Source organism: Bufo gargarizans, chromosome 8, assembly GCF_014858855.1.
Source record: "Bufo gargarizans isolate SCDJY-AF-19 chromosome 8, ASM1485885v1, whole genome shotgun sequence".
NCBI lineage: Eukaryota > Metazoa > Chordata > Amphibia > Anura > Bufonidae > Bufo > Bufo gargarizans.
The window spans coordinates 120,516,809-120,537,817 of NC_058087.1; the positions used below are offsets into that span (position 1 = coordinate 120,516,809).

At 44.8% G+C, this 21,009-nt stretch overlaps 1 protein-coding gene across 2 annotated transcripts in view; it reads left to right on the forward strand.

Moving 5' to 3' along the window:
- The window catches only part of DNAH7 (dynein axonemal heavy chain 7), a 518,555-nt gene that overhangs the window by 189,002 nt on the left and 308,544 nt on the right, over positions 1 to 21,009 (forward strand). For both annotated transcript variants that reach the window (XM_044302717.1, XM_044302716.1), the window contains 4 exons: positions 7,621 to 7,797; positions 7,982 to 8,113; positions 8,253 to 8,474; positions 12,575 to 12,772. In XM_044302717.1, the coding sequence (XP_044158652.1) occupies positions 7,621 to 7,797; positions 7,982 to 8,113; positions 8,253 to 8,474; positions 12,575 to 12,772 (729 nt within the window). The remainder of the gene's footprint in view (positions 1 to 7,620; positions 7,798 to 7,981; positions 8,114 to 8,252; positions 8,475 to 12,574; positions 12,773 to 21,009) is intronic.

Here is a 21,009-nt window from a genome sequence, read left to right on the forward strand (position 1 = left end):
GACAGAAACCCTTTAAGTTACAGGAATGTTTACCTTCTTCCTTACCACGCCAATTTTTTTAATTTTAGCAATGGGCCTATCTAATTTCAAATAACTATTTCATTTCTGAGCCAACCTACATGTACTTAATACTATTTTCATGGGATACCTTAGACTTCTATGTTGCTAGTTAACAGATATAATATAAAATAAAATAAAATATTGAAGAAACATATTTTATCTTAGAAACATAGAAACATAGAATGTGTCGGCAGATAAGAACCATTTGGCCCATCTAGTCTGCCCAATATACTAAATACTATGGATAGCCCCTGGCCCTATCTTATATGAAGGATGGCCTTATGCCTATCCCATGCATGCTTAAACTCCTCCACTGTATTTGCCGCTACCACTTCTGCAGGAAGGCTATTCCATGCATCCACTACTCTCTCAGTAAAGTAATACTTCCTGATATTACTTTTAAACCTTTGCCCCTCTAATTTAAAACTATGTCCTCTTGTAGCAGTTTTTCTTCTACACTTCTTCTTCTATTTTTTTCTGGTTCAAAATATAAGACAAAACATGTCTAAAACCATTACCGTATGTTTGTACTGTAAAGATCAACGCTATTTGTGCAATTTACCTACCTGCTGGGCTCACTACAAGACCTGAAAATGAGTGGAGCTTGTTATGGATTTTGGAGACCTATTTTTCTGTTGCTGGTTTTATGGCATCATGCTGCCAGAACAGATGTTGTACAGTGCCAAAATGTAAGAAACATCCATAAAGTGACTACAATCTAAAATGTTAATTTCCTTTGGACATTTTGGCTTTTGTTTTTCTGTGGGTTTTTTTTTTTTTTTTTTTTAGGATGAAATTTTAATTGGTGGAGAAAATTAAAAATTGCTTTTTTTCCCAAAAGTTTTCTTTTTTATGAAACAAACGACAAATATGTGTATTTATTGCACAGACAAAAGACTCATACTAACTGTAGCTAAAACTACTGTAATAACTATCTCTTATAAAAATGAATTTCTGTCTATCTGTTCATTATGCGCAGCCAAATGACTGGACCAAAAATCACCAAATTTGACACATAGGTAAATTTGATGCTTAGCAAGGTTTTAACTCTCAGCTCTGTAGAATGTATGGTTCTTGAGATATTCACAAAAAATTCAAATATGGCAACATCACATGACTTTATTTTCATGATTATGAAAATTGTAGATTCACACTGAAGGCATCAAAACTATGAATTAACACATGTGGAATTATATACATAACAAAAAAGTGTCAAACAACTGAAAATATGTCATATTCTAGGTTCTTCAAAGTAGCCACCTTTTGCTTTGATTACTGCTTTGCACACTCTTGGCATTCTCTTGATGAGCTTCAAGAGGTAGTCACCTGAAATGGTTTTCACTTCACAGGTGTGCCCTGTCAGGTTTAATAAGTGGGATTTCTTGCCTTATAAATGGGGTTGGGACCACCAGTTGCGTTGTGGAAAAGTCAGGTGGATACACAGCTGATAGTCCTACTGTTAGACTTTGTATTATGGCAAGAAAAAAGCAGCTAAGTAAAGAAAAACAAGTGGCCATCATTTCTTTAAGAAATTAAAGTCAGTCAGTCCCAAAAATTGGGAAAACTTTGAAAGTGTCCCCAAGTGCAGTCACAAAAACCATCAAGCACTACAAAGAAACCGGTTCACATGCGGACAGCCCCAGGAAAGGAAGACCAAGAGTCACCTCTGCTGCGGAGGATAAGTTCATCCGAGTCACCAGCCTCAGAAATTGCAGGTTAACAGCAGCTCAGATTAGAGATCAGGTCAATGCCACACAGAGTTCTAGCAGCAGACACATCTCTAGAACAACTGTTAAGAGGAGACTGTGTGAATCAGGCCTTCATGGTAGAATATCTGCTAGGAAACCACTGCTAAGGACAGGCAACAAGCAGAAGAGACTTGTTTGGGCTAAAGAACACAAGGAATGGACATTAGACCAGTGGAAATCTGTGCTTTGGTCTGATGAGTCCAAATTTGAAATTTTCGGTTCCAACCACCGTGTCTTTGTGCGACGCAGAAAAGGTGAACGGATGGACTCTACATGCCTGGTTCCCACCATGAAGCATGGAGGAGGAGGTGTGATGGTGTGGGGGTGCTTTGCTGGTGACACTGTTGGGGATTTATTCAAATTTGAAGGCATACTGAACCAGCATAGCTACCACAGCATCTTGCAGCGGAATGCTATTCCATCCGGTTTGCGTTTAGTTGGACCATCATTTATTTTTCAACAGGACAATGACCCCAAACACACCTCCAGGCTATGTAATGGCTATTTGACCATGAAGGAGAGTGATGGGGTGCTGCGCCAGATGACCTGGCCTCCACAGTCACCGGACCTGAACCCAATCGAGATGGTTTGGGGTGAGCTGGACCGCAGAGTGAAGGCAAAAGGGCCAACAAGTGCTAAGCATCTCTGGGAACTCCTTCAAGACTGTTGGAAGACCATTTCAGATGACTACCTCTTGAAGCTCATCAAGAGAATGCCAAGAGTGTGCAAAGCAATAATCAAAGCAAAAGGTGGCTACTTTGAAGAACCTAGAATATGACATATTTTCACTTGTTTCACACTTTTTTGTTATGTATATAATTCCACATCTGTTAATTCATAGTTTTGATGCCTTCAGTGTGATTCTACAATTTTCATAGTCATTAAAATAAAGAAAACTCTTTGAATGAGAAGGTGTCCAAACTTTTGGTCTGTACTGTGTATATATATATATATATATATATATATATATATTTCTGCCTGTCTGTTGTCTGTCTGTTCTTTATGCACAGCCAAACAAATGGCCCAATGTGCATCAAATTTGGCCTATAGGTAAATCCGTTGCTTATAAAGGCTTTAGCTCTCTAACTAATAGAAGCTCACAGGTCCTTCTTTCTTTGACTAACTGACATACACACAGTCACACGACCCCAATTGGCCAATAGAAGAGCGTAGGTTCTTCATTCTTAGCCTCACTGACATACGCACAGTGTTTTACACCAGGCTTCCATTACAACCCATCCATTTTTCTTCACTGTTATAGGAACAGTGTGGATGTCACTTTTATGGGGGCTTTGTGAATGTCATTGTTAATGGTGCTTTGTGAACGTCACTATTATGCTCTGTGGATGTAACAGTTATTGGCATGCTGTAGATATCACTGCTATGGGCCCTCTGTGGATGTCACTGGTGTGGTCCACTGATGCCATATGCGATTGCCGTTGTTGTTACTGTTATGGCAAGACTGTGTTATGAGTATGCTGTAGATGTCACTGTTATGGCAAGACTGTGACTATCACTGTCACAGTGTGGCTGTGTAGGCAGGCTGCAGGCTGTTTCCTGTGTATGCTGGTTGCTGCGTGTTTGCTGCGGTGTCTTGTGTGAACTATGCCCGTGAATGTATGTACTCCCTGTGTCTGTATCTCTGTGCAGTTTCTGTCTCTGGTGCCGTGTAGACTGGCTCCAGGCTCCCTCGCTTACTGGCTGCAGGCTGACACCTGTGTATGCTGGTTGCTTGGGACTGCTTGCTGGCTCCGGTGTAGTGTGTGAACAGGGACTTGTTTGGATTCACTTGTGATTGTATGTTCTGTGCTTATTGTTAATTCTGGTTCTGATGGGGTTAACATTCCCTGGTCTGGGCCTGGGTGTGGCTTATCTGGTGCCCTAGTTTATCCAGCTAGATCTATCTGTGAGCTGTGGGGCTTGTGGTCAGTCTCTCATCTCTTGCTGGTTGTAGCACCGTGCTGCTCACCCAGGAGGTCAGTCTACCTTCTGCCTTGCTGGGTGTTGCACTTTGCTGCTCACCAAGTAGCACAGTTCTGTCTTGTGCCTTACTGGTTGTAGCCCCTTGCTGCTGACCCAGGAGGTTTTGCCATCTGCCCTTGTTTGTGGTTTCGCCTGGTAATGTGAGGTTATGTCCTTGTCTGATCTTCTGTACCTTTCCTGTATTATGTTGTTGTTGTTATCCTTGTCCATGCCTTGCCTGTTTTCCTGTACCTGTTCTTTGTCTGGATCCACTCTGTTCCATGTGTAGCCTAGCAGTGCCCTAACTGCGTCTGACAGCCTGGCAGTGCTTAACTCCTTCCGATCCTGCCTGTTCCATGTCCAGCCTGGCAGTGCTTACTGCTTCTGATCTAGTCTGTTCTATGTCTGTCCTGAAGTGCCTTACTGCTTCTGTTCTTTGTTTGTCCTGCCTTCGTGAGAGGGTCCCTGGGTTTCCGGAGGGAGGATCTCTTGTCTGTGTGCAGCTCTGCTTGAAACCGCCATGCTTCCATTCCACTTGGGATCCAGGCTTCTGCTTCTGTGCTGGTTCCCGTTTGTCTTGTTGTCTTATCCATGTCCTGTGTTTGCTGGGTTCCAGGTCTGTTGTCTGTTCCGTTGGTGCTTGCACCTGCGTGGTTCTTTGCAGGTATGGGCCATGTGTACCGGGACTTTCCTGGAGGTGCAATCAGTGAGCCCTCAACCCAGTTCATCCCCACCACCAGGGGCTTTGTGAAGAATTAGGCTCGCTGTCTTTTCGCCCTCCTAGGTTTTGCCTCTGGTCTGCCAGTGCACTTGGTTCAGTGGTAGTCCTACCACTATTGCTTAATCTGCTGTACTGTCATGTTCTTTTATCACATGTTTAATAAAGTACTGTGTTGGTCCCTGGTCTGAATCTTGCCTTGGGCCTCCGGCACGTGACAATCGCTGTTATAAGGGCACTGCGGATGTCACTGTTATGAGGATGCTGTGGATGACACTGTTATGAGGGCACTGTGGAAGTCACTGTTATGTGGGCAGTGTGGATATCACTGTTATGAGGGATCTGTGAATGTCACTTATAGGGACACTTTGGATGTTACTTTTATGTGGGCACTGTGGTTGCAGTGTTTTGAAGACACTGTGGATGTTACTGTTATACAGACTTTGTAAATGTTACTGTTATGGGGGCACTGTAGATATCACTGTTATGGCAACACTGCGTATGGTATAGGGGTACTGTGGATGAAATAGTTATAGGAGCACTGTGGATGACACTGTTATGGGGATACTGTGAATGAAACAAATGAAATACACCTGAGCAAAACTGAGTCTTTCTGCTATATTATTTTTTTTATAAATAAAATTTGTGCGCATTTGTATATTTTACACACACAAATAACCACCTATATTAACTATAGCTAAAACTAATAACTTTTATTTTTATGAAAGAAATTGAAAGAAATGTGTGTATGATTGTATATTATACATATACAGTGGGATGCGAAAGTTTGGGCAACCTTGTTAATCGTCATGATTTACTGTATAAATCGTTGGTTGTTACGATAAAAAATGTCAGTTAAATATATCATATAGGAGACACACACAGTGATATTTGAGAAGTGAAATGAAGTTTATTGGATTTACAGAAAGTGTGCTATAATTGTTTAAACAAAATTAGGCAGGTGCATAAATTTGGGCACCACAAAAAAGAAATGAAATCAATATTTAGTAGATCCTCCGTTTGCAGAAATTACAGCCTCTAAACGCTTCCTGTAGGTTCCAATGAGAGTCTGGATTCTGGTTGAAGGTATTTTGGACCATTCCTCTTTACAAAACATCTTTAGTTCATTCAGGTTGATGGCTTCCGAGCATGGACAGCTCTCTTTAAGTCACACAGATTTTCAATTATATTCAGGTCTGGGGACTGAGATGGCCATTCCAGAACGTTGTACTTGTTCCTCTGCATAAATGCCTTAGTGGATTTTGAGCAGTGTTTAGAGTCGTTGTCTCTTTGAAAGATCCAGCCCCGGCGCAGCTTCAGCTTTGTCACTGATTCCTGGACATTGGTCTCCAGAATCTGCTGATACTTAGTGGAATCCATGCGTCCCTCAACTTTGACAAGATTCCCAGTCCCTGCACTGGCCACACAGCCCTACAGCATGATGGAACCACCACCATATTTTACTGTAGGTAGCAGGTGTTTTTCTTGGAATGCTGTGTTCTTTTTCCTCCATGCATAACACCCCTTGTTATGGCCAAATAACTAAATTTTAGTTTCATCAGTCCACAGCACCTTATTCCAAAATGAAGCTGGCTCGGTCAAATGTGCTTTATCCCACCTCAAGCAGCACTTTTTGTGCTGCAGGCGGAGAAAAGTCTTCTTCTGCATCACTCTCGCATACAGCATCTCCTTGTGTAAAGTGCGCCGAATGGTTGAACGATGCACAGTGACTCCATCTGCAGCAAGATGATGTTGTAGGTCTTTGGTGCTGGTCTGTGGGTTGACTCTGACTGTTCTCACCATTCGTCGCTTCTGTCTATCCGAGATTTTTCTTGGTCTGCCACGTCGAGCCTTAACTTGAAGTGAGCCTGTGGTCTTCCATTTCCTCAATATGTTCCTAACTGTGGAAACAGACAGCTGAAATCTCTGAGACAGCTTTCTGTATCCTTCCCCTAAACCATGATGGTGAACAATCTTTGTCTTCAGGTCATTTGAGAGTTGTTTTGAGACCCCCATGTTGCTACTCTTCAGAGAAAATTAAAAGAGGAGGGAAACTTACAATTGCCCCCCTTAAATACTCTTTTTTATAATTGGATTCACCTGTGTATGTAGGTCAGGGGTCACTGAGCTTACCAAGCCAATTTGAGTTCCAATAATTAGTTCTAAAGGTTTTGGAATCAATAAAATGACAACAGTGCCCAAATTTATGCACCTGCCTAATTTTGTTTAAACAATTATAGCACATTTTCTGTAAATCCAATAAACTTCATTTCACTTCTCAAATATCACTGTGTGTGTCTCCTATATGATATATTTAACTGACATTTTTTTATCGTAACAACCAACGATTTATACAGGAAAATCATGACGATTAACAAGGTTGCCCAAACTTCCGCATCCCACTGTACAACGTCTGCTATTGCTAAAAATAACTATAGCCATATAGCAATAATTTTTTATTTTTAATTAATGAAAGAATGCAATGGAAAAAAGTGTGTATATAGTTCACAAAGTCAGAACAGGAAGGGGTTAAATGAGTTAATTTTTATACAGAGGAGCATTGCATGACCCATCAGACTCATTACGCCTACTAGGCACGCTCCAAAAGGAAAAATAGTACCCTCCTCCTTCCCTAGAAAATTTCTGAAAAACAATATCAATACAATATTATGGTACACTGTACATATGTAATTAGATGCCTCTTACATGATTTTGCTTTACGTTGTTTAATGTTAAAGGGGTTCTATAGTTTGTTTAAACTGATGATCTATCCTCTGATACAAGTTGATACAAGTTGATACAAGTCGTGACATCACTGGCCCTGCGGTAAACAGTGAGAAGGACGTCCTGGGTGTCGGACCCCACCGATCAGATGCTGATGATCTATCCAGAGCAGGGATGCTCAACCTGTGGCCCTCCAGCTGTTGTAAAACTACAATTCCCACCATGCCCTGTTGCAGGCTGATAGCTGTAGACTGTCTGGGAATCCTGGGAGTTGTAGTTTTGCAACAGCTGGAGGGCTGCAGGTTGAGCATGCCTGATCTAGAGGATAGATCATCAGTTAAAACAAACTGTAGAACCCCTTTAATTGTTGTGACAGATTATAATAATATGACATTTTATTTTTCATAGGTATCTCGATGTGGTATGATTTACATGGAACCAACCATGCTTGGTTGGAGACCAGTTATGGTTTCCTGGCTTAACCTTTTCCCTTCTGGACTCAACAAGATGCATAAAAGTTTTATTGAAGGATTGTTTGACAGGATGGTTCCTCCATGCCTTCAAATGATTCGAAAATGTGGCAAGGTAATTAGAAGCTCATGATTCAAGATACGTTTCTGAACATATTCTGTATGTACTGTACATGGCAATAGACATTATATGCAGTATAAACACCTACTGATAAGGACATTCTAAAACATAATTTTATTATTTTGAATTTTATATATTTTTCATTATTTTGTGCTTTCTCAATATTTTTTTATTTTAGGAATTGTCACCAACTTCTGATACAAATTTAGTTCGATCGCTTATGAATCTGATGGATTGCATGTTGGATGAGTTTTCAGATGAATCTGTAATTCATAGCATGAATGAGAGGGACATTTGCTCATGGTTAGAGGTATGTAGATCAGTTCAACAGCACTCAGAAACTTTATAATGTTGAACAAGGGTTTCACATTTCTTTAGTCCACATAATAAAATGCAAGTATCAAAGTAGCTAAATTGGATTAATATAAAGTATTGATCTCTTCTCCAAGGGCATATTTTTGTTTTCCATGGTTTGGTCCATTGGAGGAAGCTGTAAGGAAGACGACCGCCTGAAGTTTGACAAACTCATGAGGGAAATTGTAGAAGGACCACTAAGTGAAGAAACAAGGACTCTATTTAAAATTTTACATCCTGTTGATCCACCTGAAAAAGCTTTTACAGTTCCAATTCCCAAAGAAAACACTGTTTACGACTACCGGTTTGTGAAAGAGGTATATTTCTAAATATGTCTAAAATGTGTTTCAGAAACACACATCATTCCATACATGCCTTTTCAAACATACACTACTCACAAAAAGTTATGAATATTTATGGAAAATTTTAAAAGTTCACGCTATATTAATATTATATCATGAAAGTAGGGCATTTAAGTAGAAGTATGCAATGGTGATTTCCTCATCTCAAGCAAATTATTGAAACAAAAGCCAACAACAGTGGTGGGTATACCCCCACAAACAATGTCAATGTCTCAATAACTTGTCATGTGACACTCTATTTGAGGTATCCCAGTCTCCAGCATCCGTTCCCTAATGATGCGACCTCAATGATCTAGCGCATTGTCATCCATGAAGGTGAAATTGGGCCTGTGTTGTTCATGCAGAGGCACACTGACTGGAATAATTATGTTATTCAAGTAGTATGGGCTTGTCACTGTACCATTCACAAAGTATAGGGCAGTTCTGTATTGACTAGACACACTTGCCCACACTTTAACACCACCAAAGGCTCATCAGGTGAAGACAATAGCTGATGCACTGCACTCTCCTTGAAGTCTCCAACATCTTTGGTGGCCATTTCTGCTCAGTGTGAATAGACTTTCATCAGTGAACAGCACTGAGGCCCACTGGTCCCTCGTTCAGCTTAAATGCTCCTTGGCCCATGCCAGACGATGACGCCTGTGCTTGGTGGTGTGGTCAGGCACACTTGCAGATCGTCTAGCACTCACACAATGGATCATCCTCAGTGTGGGATGTGGCCAAAGGACTCAATTTCCATGCCTTTCTGTGACTCTTCCAGTCTCTCTGTATCTCTGTTGCAATCTCTTCATTACACCCTGTGACACTCTAAGCTACTTCTATCGTAGATCATCCTTCTTGAAGCCTCGCAATGGCTTGATCAATTGTTAGGTGTCGTCTTGGTCTCATGATGTCAAAATGGGAACAGCGTGATGAGAAGGACTTTTTAAATACCAATTCTAATTCTGAACCAGGAAATGTATTGGGTGATTTATGGATCAAACACCTGTTGTTAATTTTGCCATTAAGCTCCTTATTAGAGAACAGAAATGTGTGCATTAAGTAGTGAAACATTGAACAGTTGGACATTAAGCTTACCTGTAAAGGTTAGAATGCATTTTAGGTTTATCCTGAAGTTTCACCCACAAGCCAAATATCCCTAACTTCTTGTGAGTAGTGTATCAGTTAGATCAGAAAGCACAAAGGATAAACAAAGGCCTATATTTTAGAATTATCTATTTATTCTACATGACATGATAAACTGGGGAATCCTCTCATATTATGCAAGGCAGATACTATTTGTCTGTCACAGGGAGCATATCGCAGTATGACTGCTGGGTCATTGCACAGTAACATGGTACATCTAGTAAATGGTTATCCAACAAATATATTCACAATATACCATAGTTGATAAATGTCAGATACACAAAAATATTCACAATATACCATAGTTGATAAATGTCAGATTGCTGGGGATCTGACTGCAGGGAACCCAATGATCTTGAGAACTGAGGGTTCCCAAGTCCCTTCTCTGAATGGAGCAGTAGTATCAATGCTGGTCCACTGCTTTATCTGCTTCGGTGGGACTGCCAGAGAGCTGTCTACTTCAGTCTTAGGCTCTATTCACACGTCCGCAACGTGTTTTGCGGAGCCACGGATCCGCAAAACACGGACAGCGGCAATGTGTGTTCCGCATTTTGCGGACCGCACATTGCCCGCACTTGAATATGCCTATTCTTGTCCGCAATTGCGGACAAGAATAGGACATGTTCTATTTCTTTCGGGAACGGAATTGCGGACCCGGAAGTGTGGGTCCGCAATTCCGTGTCCGGGCAGCACATCGTGCTGCCCCATAGGAATGAATGGGTCCGAAATTCCGTTCCGCAAATTGCGGAAAGAAATTGCGGACGTGTGAATGGAGCCTTATAGAACTGAGTGGAGCAGTACACTGATAGAATTACTGCTCCATTCAGAGAGGGGACTTGTTCTTGGAACTGCTGGGTGCTCTGGATAAATGATAACTACTTTTTGAGAAATAGCTTTTTAATGTTTCCATCTGCCAAGAAAACTTTAATATCTTGACTATATTCCTTACATAATTCAATCTGTAAGAGTTTGAAAGACAAAATACTCAGAGAAGTGATCAGTAAAAAAATACATCTCTACTATCTAAAGTAAAATGGGTTCCAGGACACAGCCCTGATTTAACAGTGTAAACAATATAGAATCTTAATGCAGATTGTATTTATATTAAGGCTACATGCACACAGATAAACTGTCCATTGTTAATGGACGTTTTTTTCACTGATGCCTTTGCGAGAAACGGATGTTAAAAACTGACCTATTCAATAGTATGGGGGCTGTCAATCAGTGAAAAACAGACAAGATAGAACATGGTCTATATTTTTTTTTTTATTCAGTTTTTCACTGACAGTCAAAAAAAAACTACTGTGTGAATAACACCATAGACTACCATTGGTCTTAAAACGTCGTGTGCATGTAACCTAATTGGAAATACAGATGAGAATCTTGAAAAGGACATACAGTGCATTTGGAAGATCTTCAGAACCTTTCACTTTCTTAACATTTTATTATGTTGTGGCCTTGTGCTAAAATAAAATAAAAAGTTTTCCCCCATCAGTCTGTGCTAAGTACCCCATAATAAGAAAGTGGTAACAGAATTTTAGAAATGTTAGCAAATTTATTAAAAAGGAAAAATTATAATGTTGGTGGACATAAATACTGTATTCAAACTCTTTACTATGACACTTGAAATGTAGCTCTGAGGGCCTCCCATTTGTCTTGATAATTTTTTTGAAGTTTCTACACCTTGGTTGGAGTCCACTTGTTGTAAATTCAGTTTATTCGACATGATTTGGAAAGGCATACCTCAATCTTTGTAAATTCTCACAGCTAACAATGCATATGAGAGCAAAAAACAAGCCACAAGGAGAAAATAAATGCCTGTAGAGGTCAGAGATAGGATTGTGTAGAGGAACAGCTCAGGAGAAGGGTACAAAATAATTCTGCTTCACTGAAAGCTCCCTTAAGCACTGTGGCCTCCATACTTTTTGAATAGAAGAATTTTGGAACAACCAGGATTCTTCTTATAGCTGGCTGCACCACCAAACTAAGTAATCGTTGTATAATGTTCTTGGTAAGAAAAGTGACCAAGAACCCAATGGTCAATCTGGCTGAGCATCAAAGATCCTGTATGCAGATGGAGGAATCTTCCAGAACGTCAACCATTACTACAACATTCCACCACTCTTGGCTTTATAGCAGAGTGGCCGGAAAGAAGCCTTTCCTCAGTAAAAGACACAATGCATTTTGCAAAAAGCACCTAAAGCACTCTTAGACTGTGAGAAACAATATTTTCTGGTCTGATGAAACCAAGATCGGATTTTTTGGCCTCAGTTCTAAGCTTCATATTTGATGGAAACCAGGCACTGTCCAGTACCTTCCCTACAGTAAAGCATGGTGGTAGCAGCATCATGGCTGTCAGGGTGTTTTTCAGCAGCTAGGACAGGGAGCCTGATAAGAGTTGGTGGTCGCAACATAAAATATGAGCAAAGTGAAAAGTTCTGAAGACTTTCTGAATGCACTATATCTCACCATAAAATGTTCTACCACTCCAATACCACTGTTTACGTCCCAAAGGCTCCAATCCCTGCTGGGCCTGATGCGATCATGTACTATTTATGTGACAGCCAGTAACAGTCCTCAGCTGTTCATGCACACGTGGTCTCTGAAGCCAGTGGTTGGTAAATGGCATGCAACCACTTCAGATCCAGCAGGGACTACAGTGCCAATACATTTTAAAGATGTTTTTTTTTTTTTTTTTTCATACAGCTCCCTGTTCTTATCATATTGCAGTTCTGCATTAACTTTGTGTACTTTTTATTAATTATACTGTGCTTGAGAATTTATACGCTGACCTCTGTGGAAAAAATGCAGTGAAACACGAAGTGTGAGCTTAGATTTGCAGATACTGTAACTGGCTACTGTGTAAAAATATGCTAGAATAGCATTGAATAACTAATAAAAGCACAAATATGTTAAATATTCCTTTGTAGGGTGTTGGAAGATGGGAACTATGGACACAAGACTTGTTTGCAGTGCCACCTATACCACGTGATATGATGTTTAATGAAATAATTGTACCCACTTTGGACACAATTCGTTACACAGCATTGATGAAGTTGCTGACAACACATCAGAAGCCTTCTGTGTTTGTTGGTCCAACTGGTACTGGAAAAAGTACTTATATTATTGTAAGTATTCATTCTTTTAGTTTTATGTTAGGCTTCGGGATATCATGTGTCGTAGGAGTATAAGGTTATTTTTATTGTGCTAGAGAGGATTGAATTTGTAATTTAGGCTTCCTTCACACAAAAAACCTTTTTAGAACATTTACTGTCTACGGAGCTTCCACATGGCCGTTCTTAAACAGCAAGTGAATGGCAGCCGTCAAAAAGCAGGACATGTCGTATTTTTTGCTGTTTTCGTGGCAAGATGGACCCAATTGAAATCAGTGGGTCCATTTTAACTGCTGTTTAGACAGGAATGCACCTGACTAACGGTCGTTAAAAATTGGTACACTATGAAAAAAAGGACCTCTTAGGGTAAATAAAAATACTCACCTCAACCACTTGCACGTGCCGCAGGGTAGGCAGCAGAACCTGCCCTCCCAGTGTGATGATGTTGCTTTATCACACTGGGAGCAGAGATCCTGCTGCTTGCAGTGAAGAACAAGTGTTTAGCATCTGCAAGTGGTTGAGTTATTTTCTCGCCCATATTCATTGGGGGACACAGAGACCTTGGGTATAGCTATGTCCTCTAGGAGGCGTTGACACTAGATAAAGCTGTTAGCTCCTCCCCTGGCAGCTATACCCCCTCCAGCCTGGAGAGAGAGCTTCAGTTTTTTCTAGTGTCAATAGGAGGCAAGACCTCCCTGCTCTGCAGGGATCTCCTGAAGATTTTATTTTTTTCCTTCCTTTTCAGATGGGACAACAGTGGTCGCCTCGCCTCCCTGTTCTCCCGGGGTCGAGTTGCGCCAGTGCCGATTCCGCACTGCTGCCTCCCCCACAGAAGACAAAGTGGACCAGGGCAGCCTCGCTCCCCTGCATCCCGCCAGCCAAGGGGTCACCTAGGTCCGCCAAAGAGAAGACCCTCCCGCCATACCAGACGCCTGCCACTCCGGTGCCAGCTGCTGAGGAGGTGACCCTGCTGGAGAAGGTGACCTTGAGGTCCACTTAGGGAGGGTGAAGAGAAGAGGATGAGAGAGGTGAGTACATGGGACTAGGTGAGTATGAAGACACCTTGCCCCTCCCTCCATCTTTGAAAGTCTGGGTCACCCTATGGTTAACGGCCAGGGGGCTTTACTCAACTATGGCAAGACCCCTGAAAGAGAGCAGGGGTTTAATCCGGCGGGCGCCATGCGACACGCGGTCCCCCTCTCACTTGCCCTCTAGGCCGACTGCTTCCGGCTCTTAGAGGGTTAATGTATCTTTTTCCCGGGGCACCTCCGGCAAAAGACTGGAGCCCAGTCCGTCTCGGGAGCAGGCGTCCACTTGCTGCAGTATCCTTCATTTTACTTTCGGGAGCAGGCGTCAAGCACGCAGCTCCGAAAGGGTTAATGCCCCTGGCCGTTCGCGGACATCTGACAAAGTGCGGTTGGCACTTACTTAACATGGACCTCCGGCTGTCACGATTTCGGCCGCGGGGTGAGCATCCCGGTCCTCCGGGCGCCGCTGCAAATTTAGGCCCCGGCTTCTCTTGGGGCCTATAGGCTTCCTTCCCCTGTTGTCATCCCGGCCGCGGTGCGGCTTCTCAGGCGGGATGTGTGTCGCGCTCCGCTCCGGGTCCCTCCACCCTCCGGCTGACTTCAGTACAGAGGGGGAGGGTCCGGGGTGGCTGTGCATCGGAACTTTAGGCCCTGGTTTCGCGACCTGCTAGGCCGCGACTCAGAGGGGGAGGGTGGCGGACCGGCGCGAATAATTCCCGCCTAGCTGCCGCTGCCCCGCCCCCATCAGCACCGCCCCTGGACCTAATGTCGTTATTGGTTAACCCTTTCCGGCCAGCCACTTCTGTTGGGCCAGCTCCGGATTATCAGGGGTTGGATGGCCTAGAAAAATTGCTTATTGCACTGTTAACTCCTTCCTGCCTCTTATCCACTTGAGGCTAGGCAGACCAGTTTTTAAAAAGTAAAAAAAATAAATAAAAAAAAAAAAAATTAAATGAAGCTGGAAATAAATGTCTGCCTCCATTCAGGCCCTACTCCACTCAGTCATGTCCACTCTGACTGTGCGGCACGAAAATGGGCCCGTGTCCTGCCCCGGACATGTGACGACCTCTCTTACCGTAGTTTCCCACTCCGCCCTCTGGGCCGTTTGGTTGATAATCCTCCACCTGCGTGGACCAGTGGAGGACCTCTGACAGTTCCCAACCCACCCTCAGGGGAAGCTTGGTTGATTCTTTTCCACCGGTGCAATGCAGTTGAGGACCGCTGCAATTACCAATCCACCCTCCGGGGTCATTGGTCATAATTCTCCACCTGTTCAATACAGCGGAGAGCCTCTGGAACTCCCATTCCACCCTCCGGGGTCGTTTGGTTGATAATTCTCCACCTGTTCAATACAGTGGAGAGCCTCCGTAATTCCCAATTCACCCTCCGGGGTCGTTTGGTTGATAATTCTCCACCGGCTCAATACAGTGGAGAACCTCTGGATTCCCATTCCACCCTCCGGGGTCGTTTGGTTGGTAGTTCTCCACCTGTTCAATACAGCGGAGAGCCTCCGCAATTCCCAATCCACCCTCCGGGGTTGTTTGGTTGATAATTCTCCGCCTGCTCAATACAGCGGAGAACCTCTGGAATTCCCATTCCACCCTCCGGGGTCGTTTGGTTGATAACTCTCCACCTTCGCAACTCACAGGAGGACAGCTGAAGTATTCCCGTAATTCTCCACCTGCGCAATTCAGTTAAGGATCTCTGCGGGATCCCAATCCGTCCTCCGGGGCCGTTTGGTCGATATTCATCTACCTGAGCCATACTGTGGAGAACCTCTGGAATTCCCAATCCACCCCATGGGGTCGTTTGGTTGATAATTCCCCACCTGCGCGATTCCAGTGGGGGAAAAAAACTGGAAATTCCCAATCCACCCTCTAGGGTTGTTGGGTTGATAATTCTCCGCAGGTTCCCTTTGTATACAGGACCTCTGTTCCCAATCCACCCCCAGGTAGTTTGGTTGATAAGCCCCAACTGCGCAGTCCGCGACTGCTAGGGGCGATTTTCTAATGCGTATACCTGCGCGCAAGCGGACCACAGCAGGTCGTCTTCTCCTCGATATCTCCACTCACCCTTCCTTCCTCCCAGGGTCACGCTCAGGTGCACCCTCTCTCACGGGAGTGGGTCCGCCCAAGGGAGGGGGGGTGAGGAGAATCACTGATTCGGGCCTTGACGTGAATCCGAATCAATCTCCTTAGGTTGCGTCTACGGTGGCCAGCAGCACTCGTCGTGGGCATTACCCCCTTCCTTAGCCGGTGTAATTGCACTACTACGATCCGGTTTTCACCTTTATACTTTGTCCCCTGCCATAGGTGGACTAGGTACAATAACACTATTTTCAGTGCATTCCCCCTTCTGTAGGTGGCGGAATTGTACCTCCACTGGGTTCTGTACCTGCCGTATTCATTAGCTCCTTCCATTGGTGGAGTGTTTCCATTCTCACTGGTTACAAGGGGTACTGTATCCATTACCTCCTTTCTCGGGTGCTAATTGCTCTCCCATAAGGTACAGGATTGCCATATGCACTAGTTTTCACCGTGGGTATTAACCCCCCTTCCTGGTGGGGTGTCTGCCTGTGGCGCCAGTTTGGATACGGTCCGGCTGTCGCACTATCCTTCCTTAGGCGGAGTGTTGCGCGTCATTGTGCTTACTACTTGCCTTACTCTCTTTCGCTAGTGATCACTAGCGGGGGGGGAGTATCTGTACATCTTCAGATTCTGCAATTCAACTGCGCCACGGCTCTAGGTGCCTGCGCTTATTTCATTGGGGGCGTGGCGACAGTCGGTACTTGACGGTGCTCGGTACGCTTACTCTAGTACTATATGAGTTCCGCCAGTACATACGGTGGCTATTCCTCATTGTGTTCCTTTGGAGCTGGGTTTGGGCAGGATTATAACTCCTGCCCAAAACCACTTGTGTCCTGGAGACTCCCATCTCTATGGGTTTCCATTGTCCCAGTCAGTAACGGTATTGTCCGCATCAGTAGTGGTGCGTACACCATTGCACATATATGGTTTACGTGCCAACAGGGCCAAGTGTTACACTGACTCCTTACTCTCTTCCACCATTCCTGATGTGGGAAGTGTTTGGGTTGGCACTCTGGTTTAGTTTTGCAGCCTGTTCAGCCTGTGCGGGTACTAGCGTTCGCAGTCGCTACAGTGGGGCATTCTAACAGGTAGGGGTTCTACCCTGACGCTTGCTGGGCAGTTGTTCCTGTTCAGCGCCCTTCCCGGGTGGAGCGTTTTAAAGTTAGCTCTCCTTCCCTGGGGCTGTATGGTACCGTGGCTTCTACCGGATTCCTCTACGGTATGGGGGTCCTGTGGTAGCCATTGCGTAATCTGGCTCCTCCTGTACGGCTCCTTCGTCAGTTGACGGATTCTTCTGTCTCCGTATTCGGTGGCGTACGCTGCATAGGCTCCTCTTTTGGCGGAGTATGGCATCCCTGCTTTCATCCGGTGGCTACTTCTGTATACTGCTGGTCTCGGATGGGAAACGGGCTTCCCCCTTCCCCCTTTCTCTTTCCGTTCTTCCTTCTCTGGCTCGGGGTTCACGGCCATTCCGCAAACCTTGGTGGTTCCTCTGTTGCTACTCCCCCTCATCTATGTGATGCAGGGTTTTTGGTTCTGTGGTTTTTTCTTTTTCTTTCGGTCTCGTTCTGGACCGACTGTTGGCCTGTGACGTTCCTGTATTCCTCCTTCTACAGGTGACTCCTACCGTTGGTCCTGGGCGCGCTACCGGTGTGTACCACTACCTCTCGATACTTGACTGGTGTCGGCATGTCTGTCCGATGTAGTCATGCCTTTTCGCTGCGCATTCCGTGACTAGACTATGAGACTCCCCACGCCAGGATGTGCGGGGGGTGCTGTCGCGTCTGTTGATGGAGTTTGGTTCCTGGAACGGGACACCCCTTCTCTTCTTCCTCCTTGAGGCAGAAGTTTTTCTCTCTAATCTTGGGTTGGTTGTTTGCTTCCGTCAAGCAGTTTTGCTACACGGTCGCTAACGGAGTTCTTCCATCAATGGTTCTCATATCGTCACTACCTTTGACTATCCAATGTATTGATTCCTGGCTTGCGGTTGGACATGCCTCATTCAGGCAGCTTCTCGGTCTCCCGTCAAACCTGGTCGGCTCGGGGGGACATTGGTGGACCACTTCCGTTTCCGTGGAGCGCTTCTCCTTAGCAGGGGTGGATCGGGGTTTTTTTGCTTGGGCTTTGGTTCTTGGCTGGATAGGTTCGACACTGTGTGGCCTTCCAGCGTCCTCTGACCCACCCGGGGTCCTCAATTCCTTCCTACAGGGAATAGCCGTACGGTTCCTCCATGCCGTCCTCCTTTTACCGCCTGGGATCAGACCTTGGTCTTTTTAGCACTCCGGAATTCTCCCCTTGAACCTGTCCTGGTTCTGCCAGGGGTAGGAGCTTCCCTGGGGCCGTTCTTCCTTTCTCCCGACGGTGGTCTCTGATTTTCATCTCAATGAAGAATCTGGCCTTCCATCACTACGTACCTCCCCTTCCCACCCTAAGGAACAGGAGTTGGGTCATTTGGCCTTGTCAGGGCTCTGACTGTTTGTCAGCCTCCAGTTCCTTCCGGCGTCCGTGCTCGCCTTGGTTTTGTCTTCCGGAGGGTCCTCGCATAACATTGGCGGCCTCCAGGGTGTTAATTGCACGTCTGCATTTTTTTTTGAACTTCTGTCCCCGGGGCAAGGTTCCACCCTTCAGTGTTGCGGCTCCTTTCACCAGAGGGGTTAGCGCTCTTGGGCTCGGATGGTTCAAGGTTCAGCCGTGCAGTAGTGCGGGGCGGCTACTGCCCTCCTCCGCTCATTCACAATTATTTGCCAGGTGCATACTTATGCATCGGCGGGCACCGCCTCTGGAAGCTTGGTCTTGCAGGCAGCAGTTCTCTGTTGCCTGCAGGGGCGCTGGCTCCATGGGTCTGTGTTTCTTTCCCCCCCCTTGCGGACTGCTCTTGGACGTCCCAAGGTCTCTGTGTCCCCCAATGAATATGGGCGAGAAAAGGAGATTTTTGTATAACTTACCAGTAAAATCTCTTTCTCGCTCTTCATTGGGGGACACAGCACCCACCCAGTATTATTGTTTGGTCACGGTTGTGGCAGTTGATGGTTTGAGCCCGTTGGGTCTTTTGCCATGGTTGGTGTTCCGTGTTTTTTCTTAGCTTGCTTCTCCTACTGCTTCTCACAAACTGAAGCTCTCTCTCCAGGCTGGAGGGGGTATAGCTGCCAGGGGAGGAGCTAACAGCTTTATCTAGTGTCAACGCCTCCTAGAGGACATAGCTATACCCAAGGTCTCTGTGTCCCCCAATGAAGAGCGAGAAAGAGATTTTACTGGTAAGTTATACAAAAATCTCCTTTTTTTTTCTCTGACTAAAGGGGGCATTTTATAATACCAGAGGTACAAAGGGGTCCATTATTTATACTGGGGGCACAAAGAGGGCCATTATCTACACTGGGGGGCACTATGGGGATCATTATTTATACTAGGGGGGTACAAAGATGGCCATTATCTATACTAGGGGGCACAAAGAGGGCAATTATATACACTGGGGGCACTATGGAGATCGTTATCTGTACTAGGGGGAACAAAGGGGGGCATTATCTACACTGGGGACACTATGGGGGTCATTATACTGATGGGCACAAAGAAGGCCATTATCTATACTGGGGGGCACTATCTATACTGGGGGGGGAGAGCACAAAGAGGGCCATTATCTACACTGGGGGGCACGACGGAGATCATTATTTGTACTCGGGGGAACAAAAAAGTCCATTATCTATACTGAGGGGCACTCTGGGGGGCATTATCTATACTGCGAGTATTTTATTATATATTACACTGAACAAAAATATAAACGCAACAATATAAACGCATACAATTGCTCTCAATTTGTATGAGCTGAACTCAAAGATGTGAATCATTTTCTACATACACAAAAGACCCATTACTCTCAAATATTGTTCACAAATCTGTCTAAATCTGTGTTAGTGAGCACTTCTCCTTTGCCGAGATAATCCTTCCTACCTCACAGGTGTGGTATATCAAGGTGTTGATTAGACTGCATGAATATTGCGCAGGTGTGCCTTAGACTGCCCACAATACAAGGCTACTCTGAATAGTGCAGTTTGATCACACAGCACAATGCCACAGATTTCGCAACGTTTGAGGGAGCGAAATGCTGACTGCAGGAATGTCTACCAGAGCTGTTGCCCGTGCAATAAATGTTCATTTCTCTACCATAAGCCGTTTTTAAAGGCGTTTCAGAGAATTTGGCGATACATCCAACCGGCCTCACAACCCCAGACCAGGTGTAACCACACCAGCCCAGGTTTTCCACATCCAGCATGTTCACCTCCATGATCATCTGAGACCAACCATCTAGACAGCTGCAACAATCGAGTTGCATAACCAAAGAATTTCTGCACAAACTGTCAGGAACCGGGAGGGAAGCTCACCTGCATGCTCGTCATCCTCATCGGGTTTGGACCTGAATGCAGTTTGTCGTCATCGTAAGCGACTTGAGTGGGCAAATGCTCACACTCGGTGGTGTCTGGCACGTTGGAGAGGCGTTCTGTTCAAGGATGAGTCCCGGTTTTCACTGTTCAGGGCAGATGGCAGACAGCGTGTGTGGCTTCATGTGGGTGAACGGTTTTCTGGCCCATGGTGGCGGTGGGATTATGGTATGGGCAGGCGTATGTTATGGACAACGAACACAGGTGCATTTTATTGATGGCATTTTGAATGCACAGAGATACCGTGACGAGATCCTGAGGCCCATTATTGGGCCATTCAGCCACGACCATCACTTCATGTTGCAGCATGATAATGCATGGCCCCATATTGCAAGGATCTGTGCACAATTCCTGGAAGCTAAAAACATGCCAGTTCTTGCATGGACAGCATACTCACCGGACATGTCACCCATTGAGCATGCTTGGGATGCTCTGGATTGGCGTATACAACAGCTTGTTCCAACATCCCCCCCCCCCCCCCCAGTAAGGCAAAACTGTGCACATTTCAGAGTGTCCATTTATTGTGGGCAGTCTAAGACACACCTGTGCAATATTCATGCAGTCTAATCAGCACCTTGATATGCCACACCTGTGAGGTGGGATGGATTATCTCAGCAAAGGAAAAGTGCTCACTAACACAGATTTAGACAGTATTGTGAACAATATTTGAGAGTAATGGGTCTTTTGTGTATGTAGAAAATGTT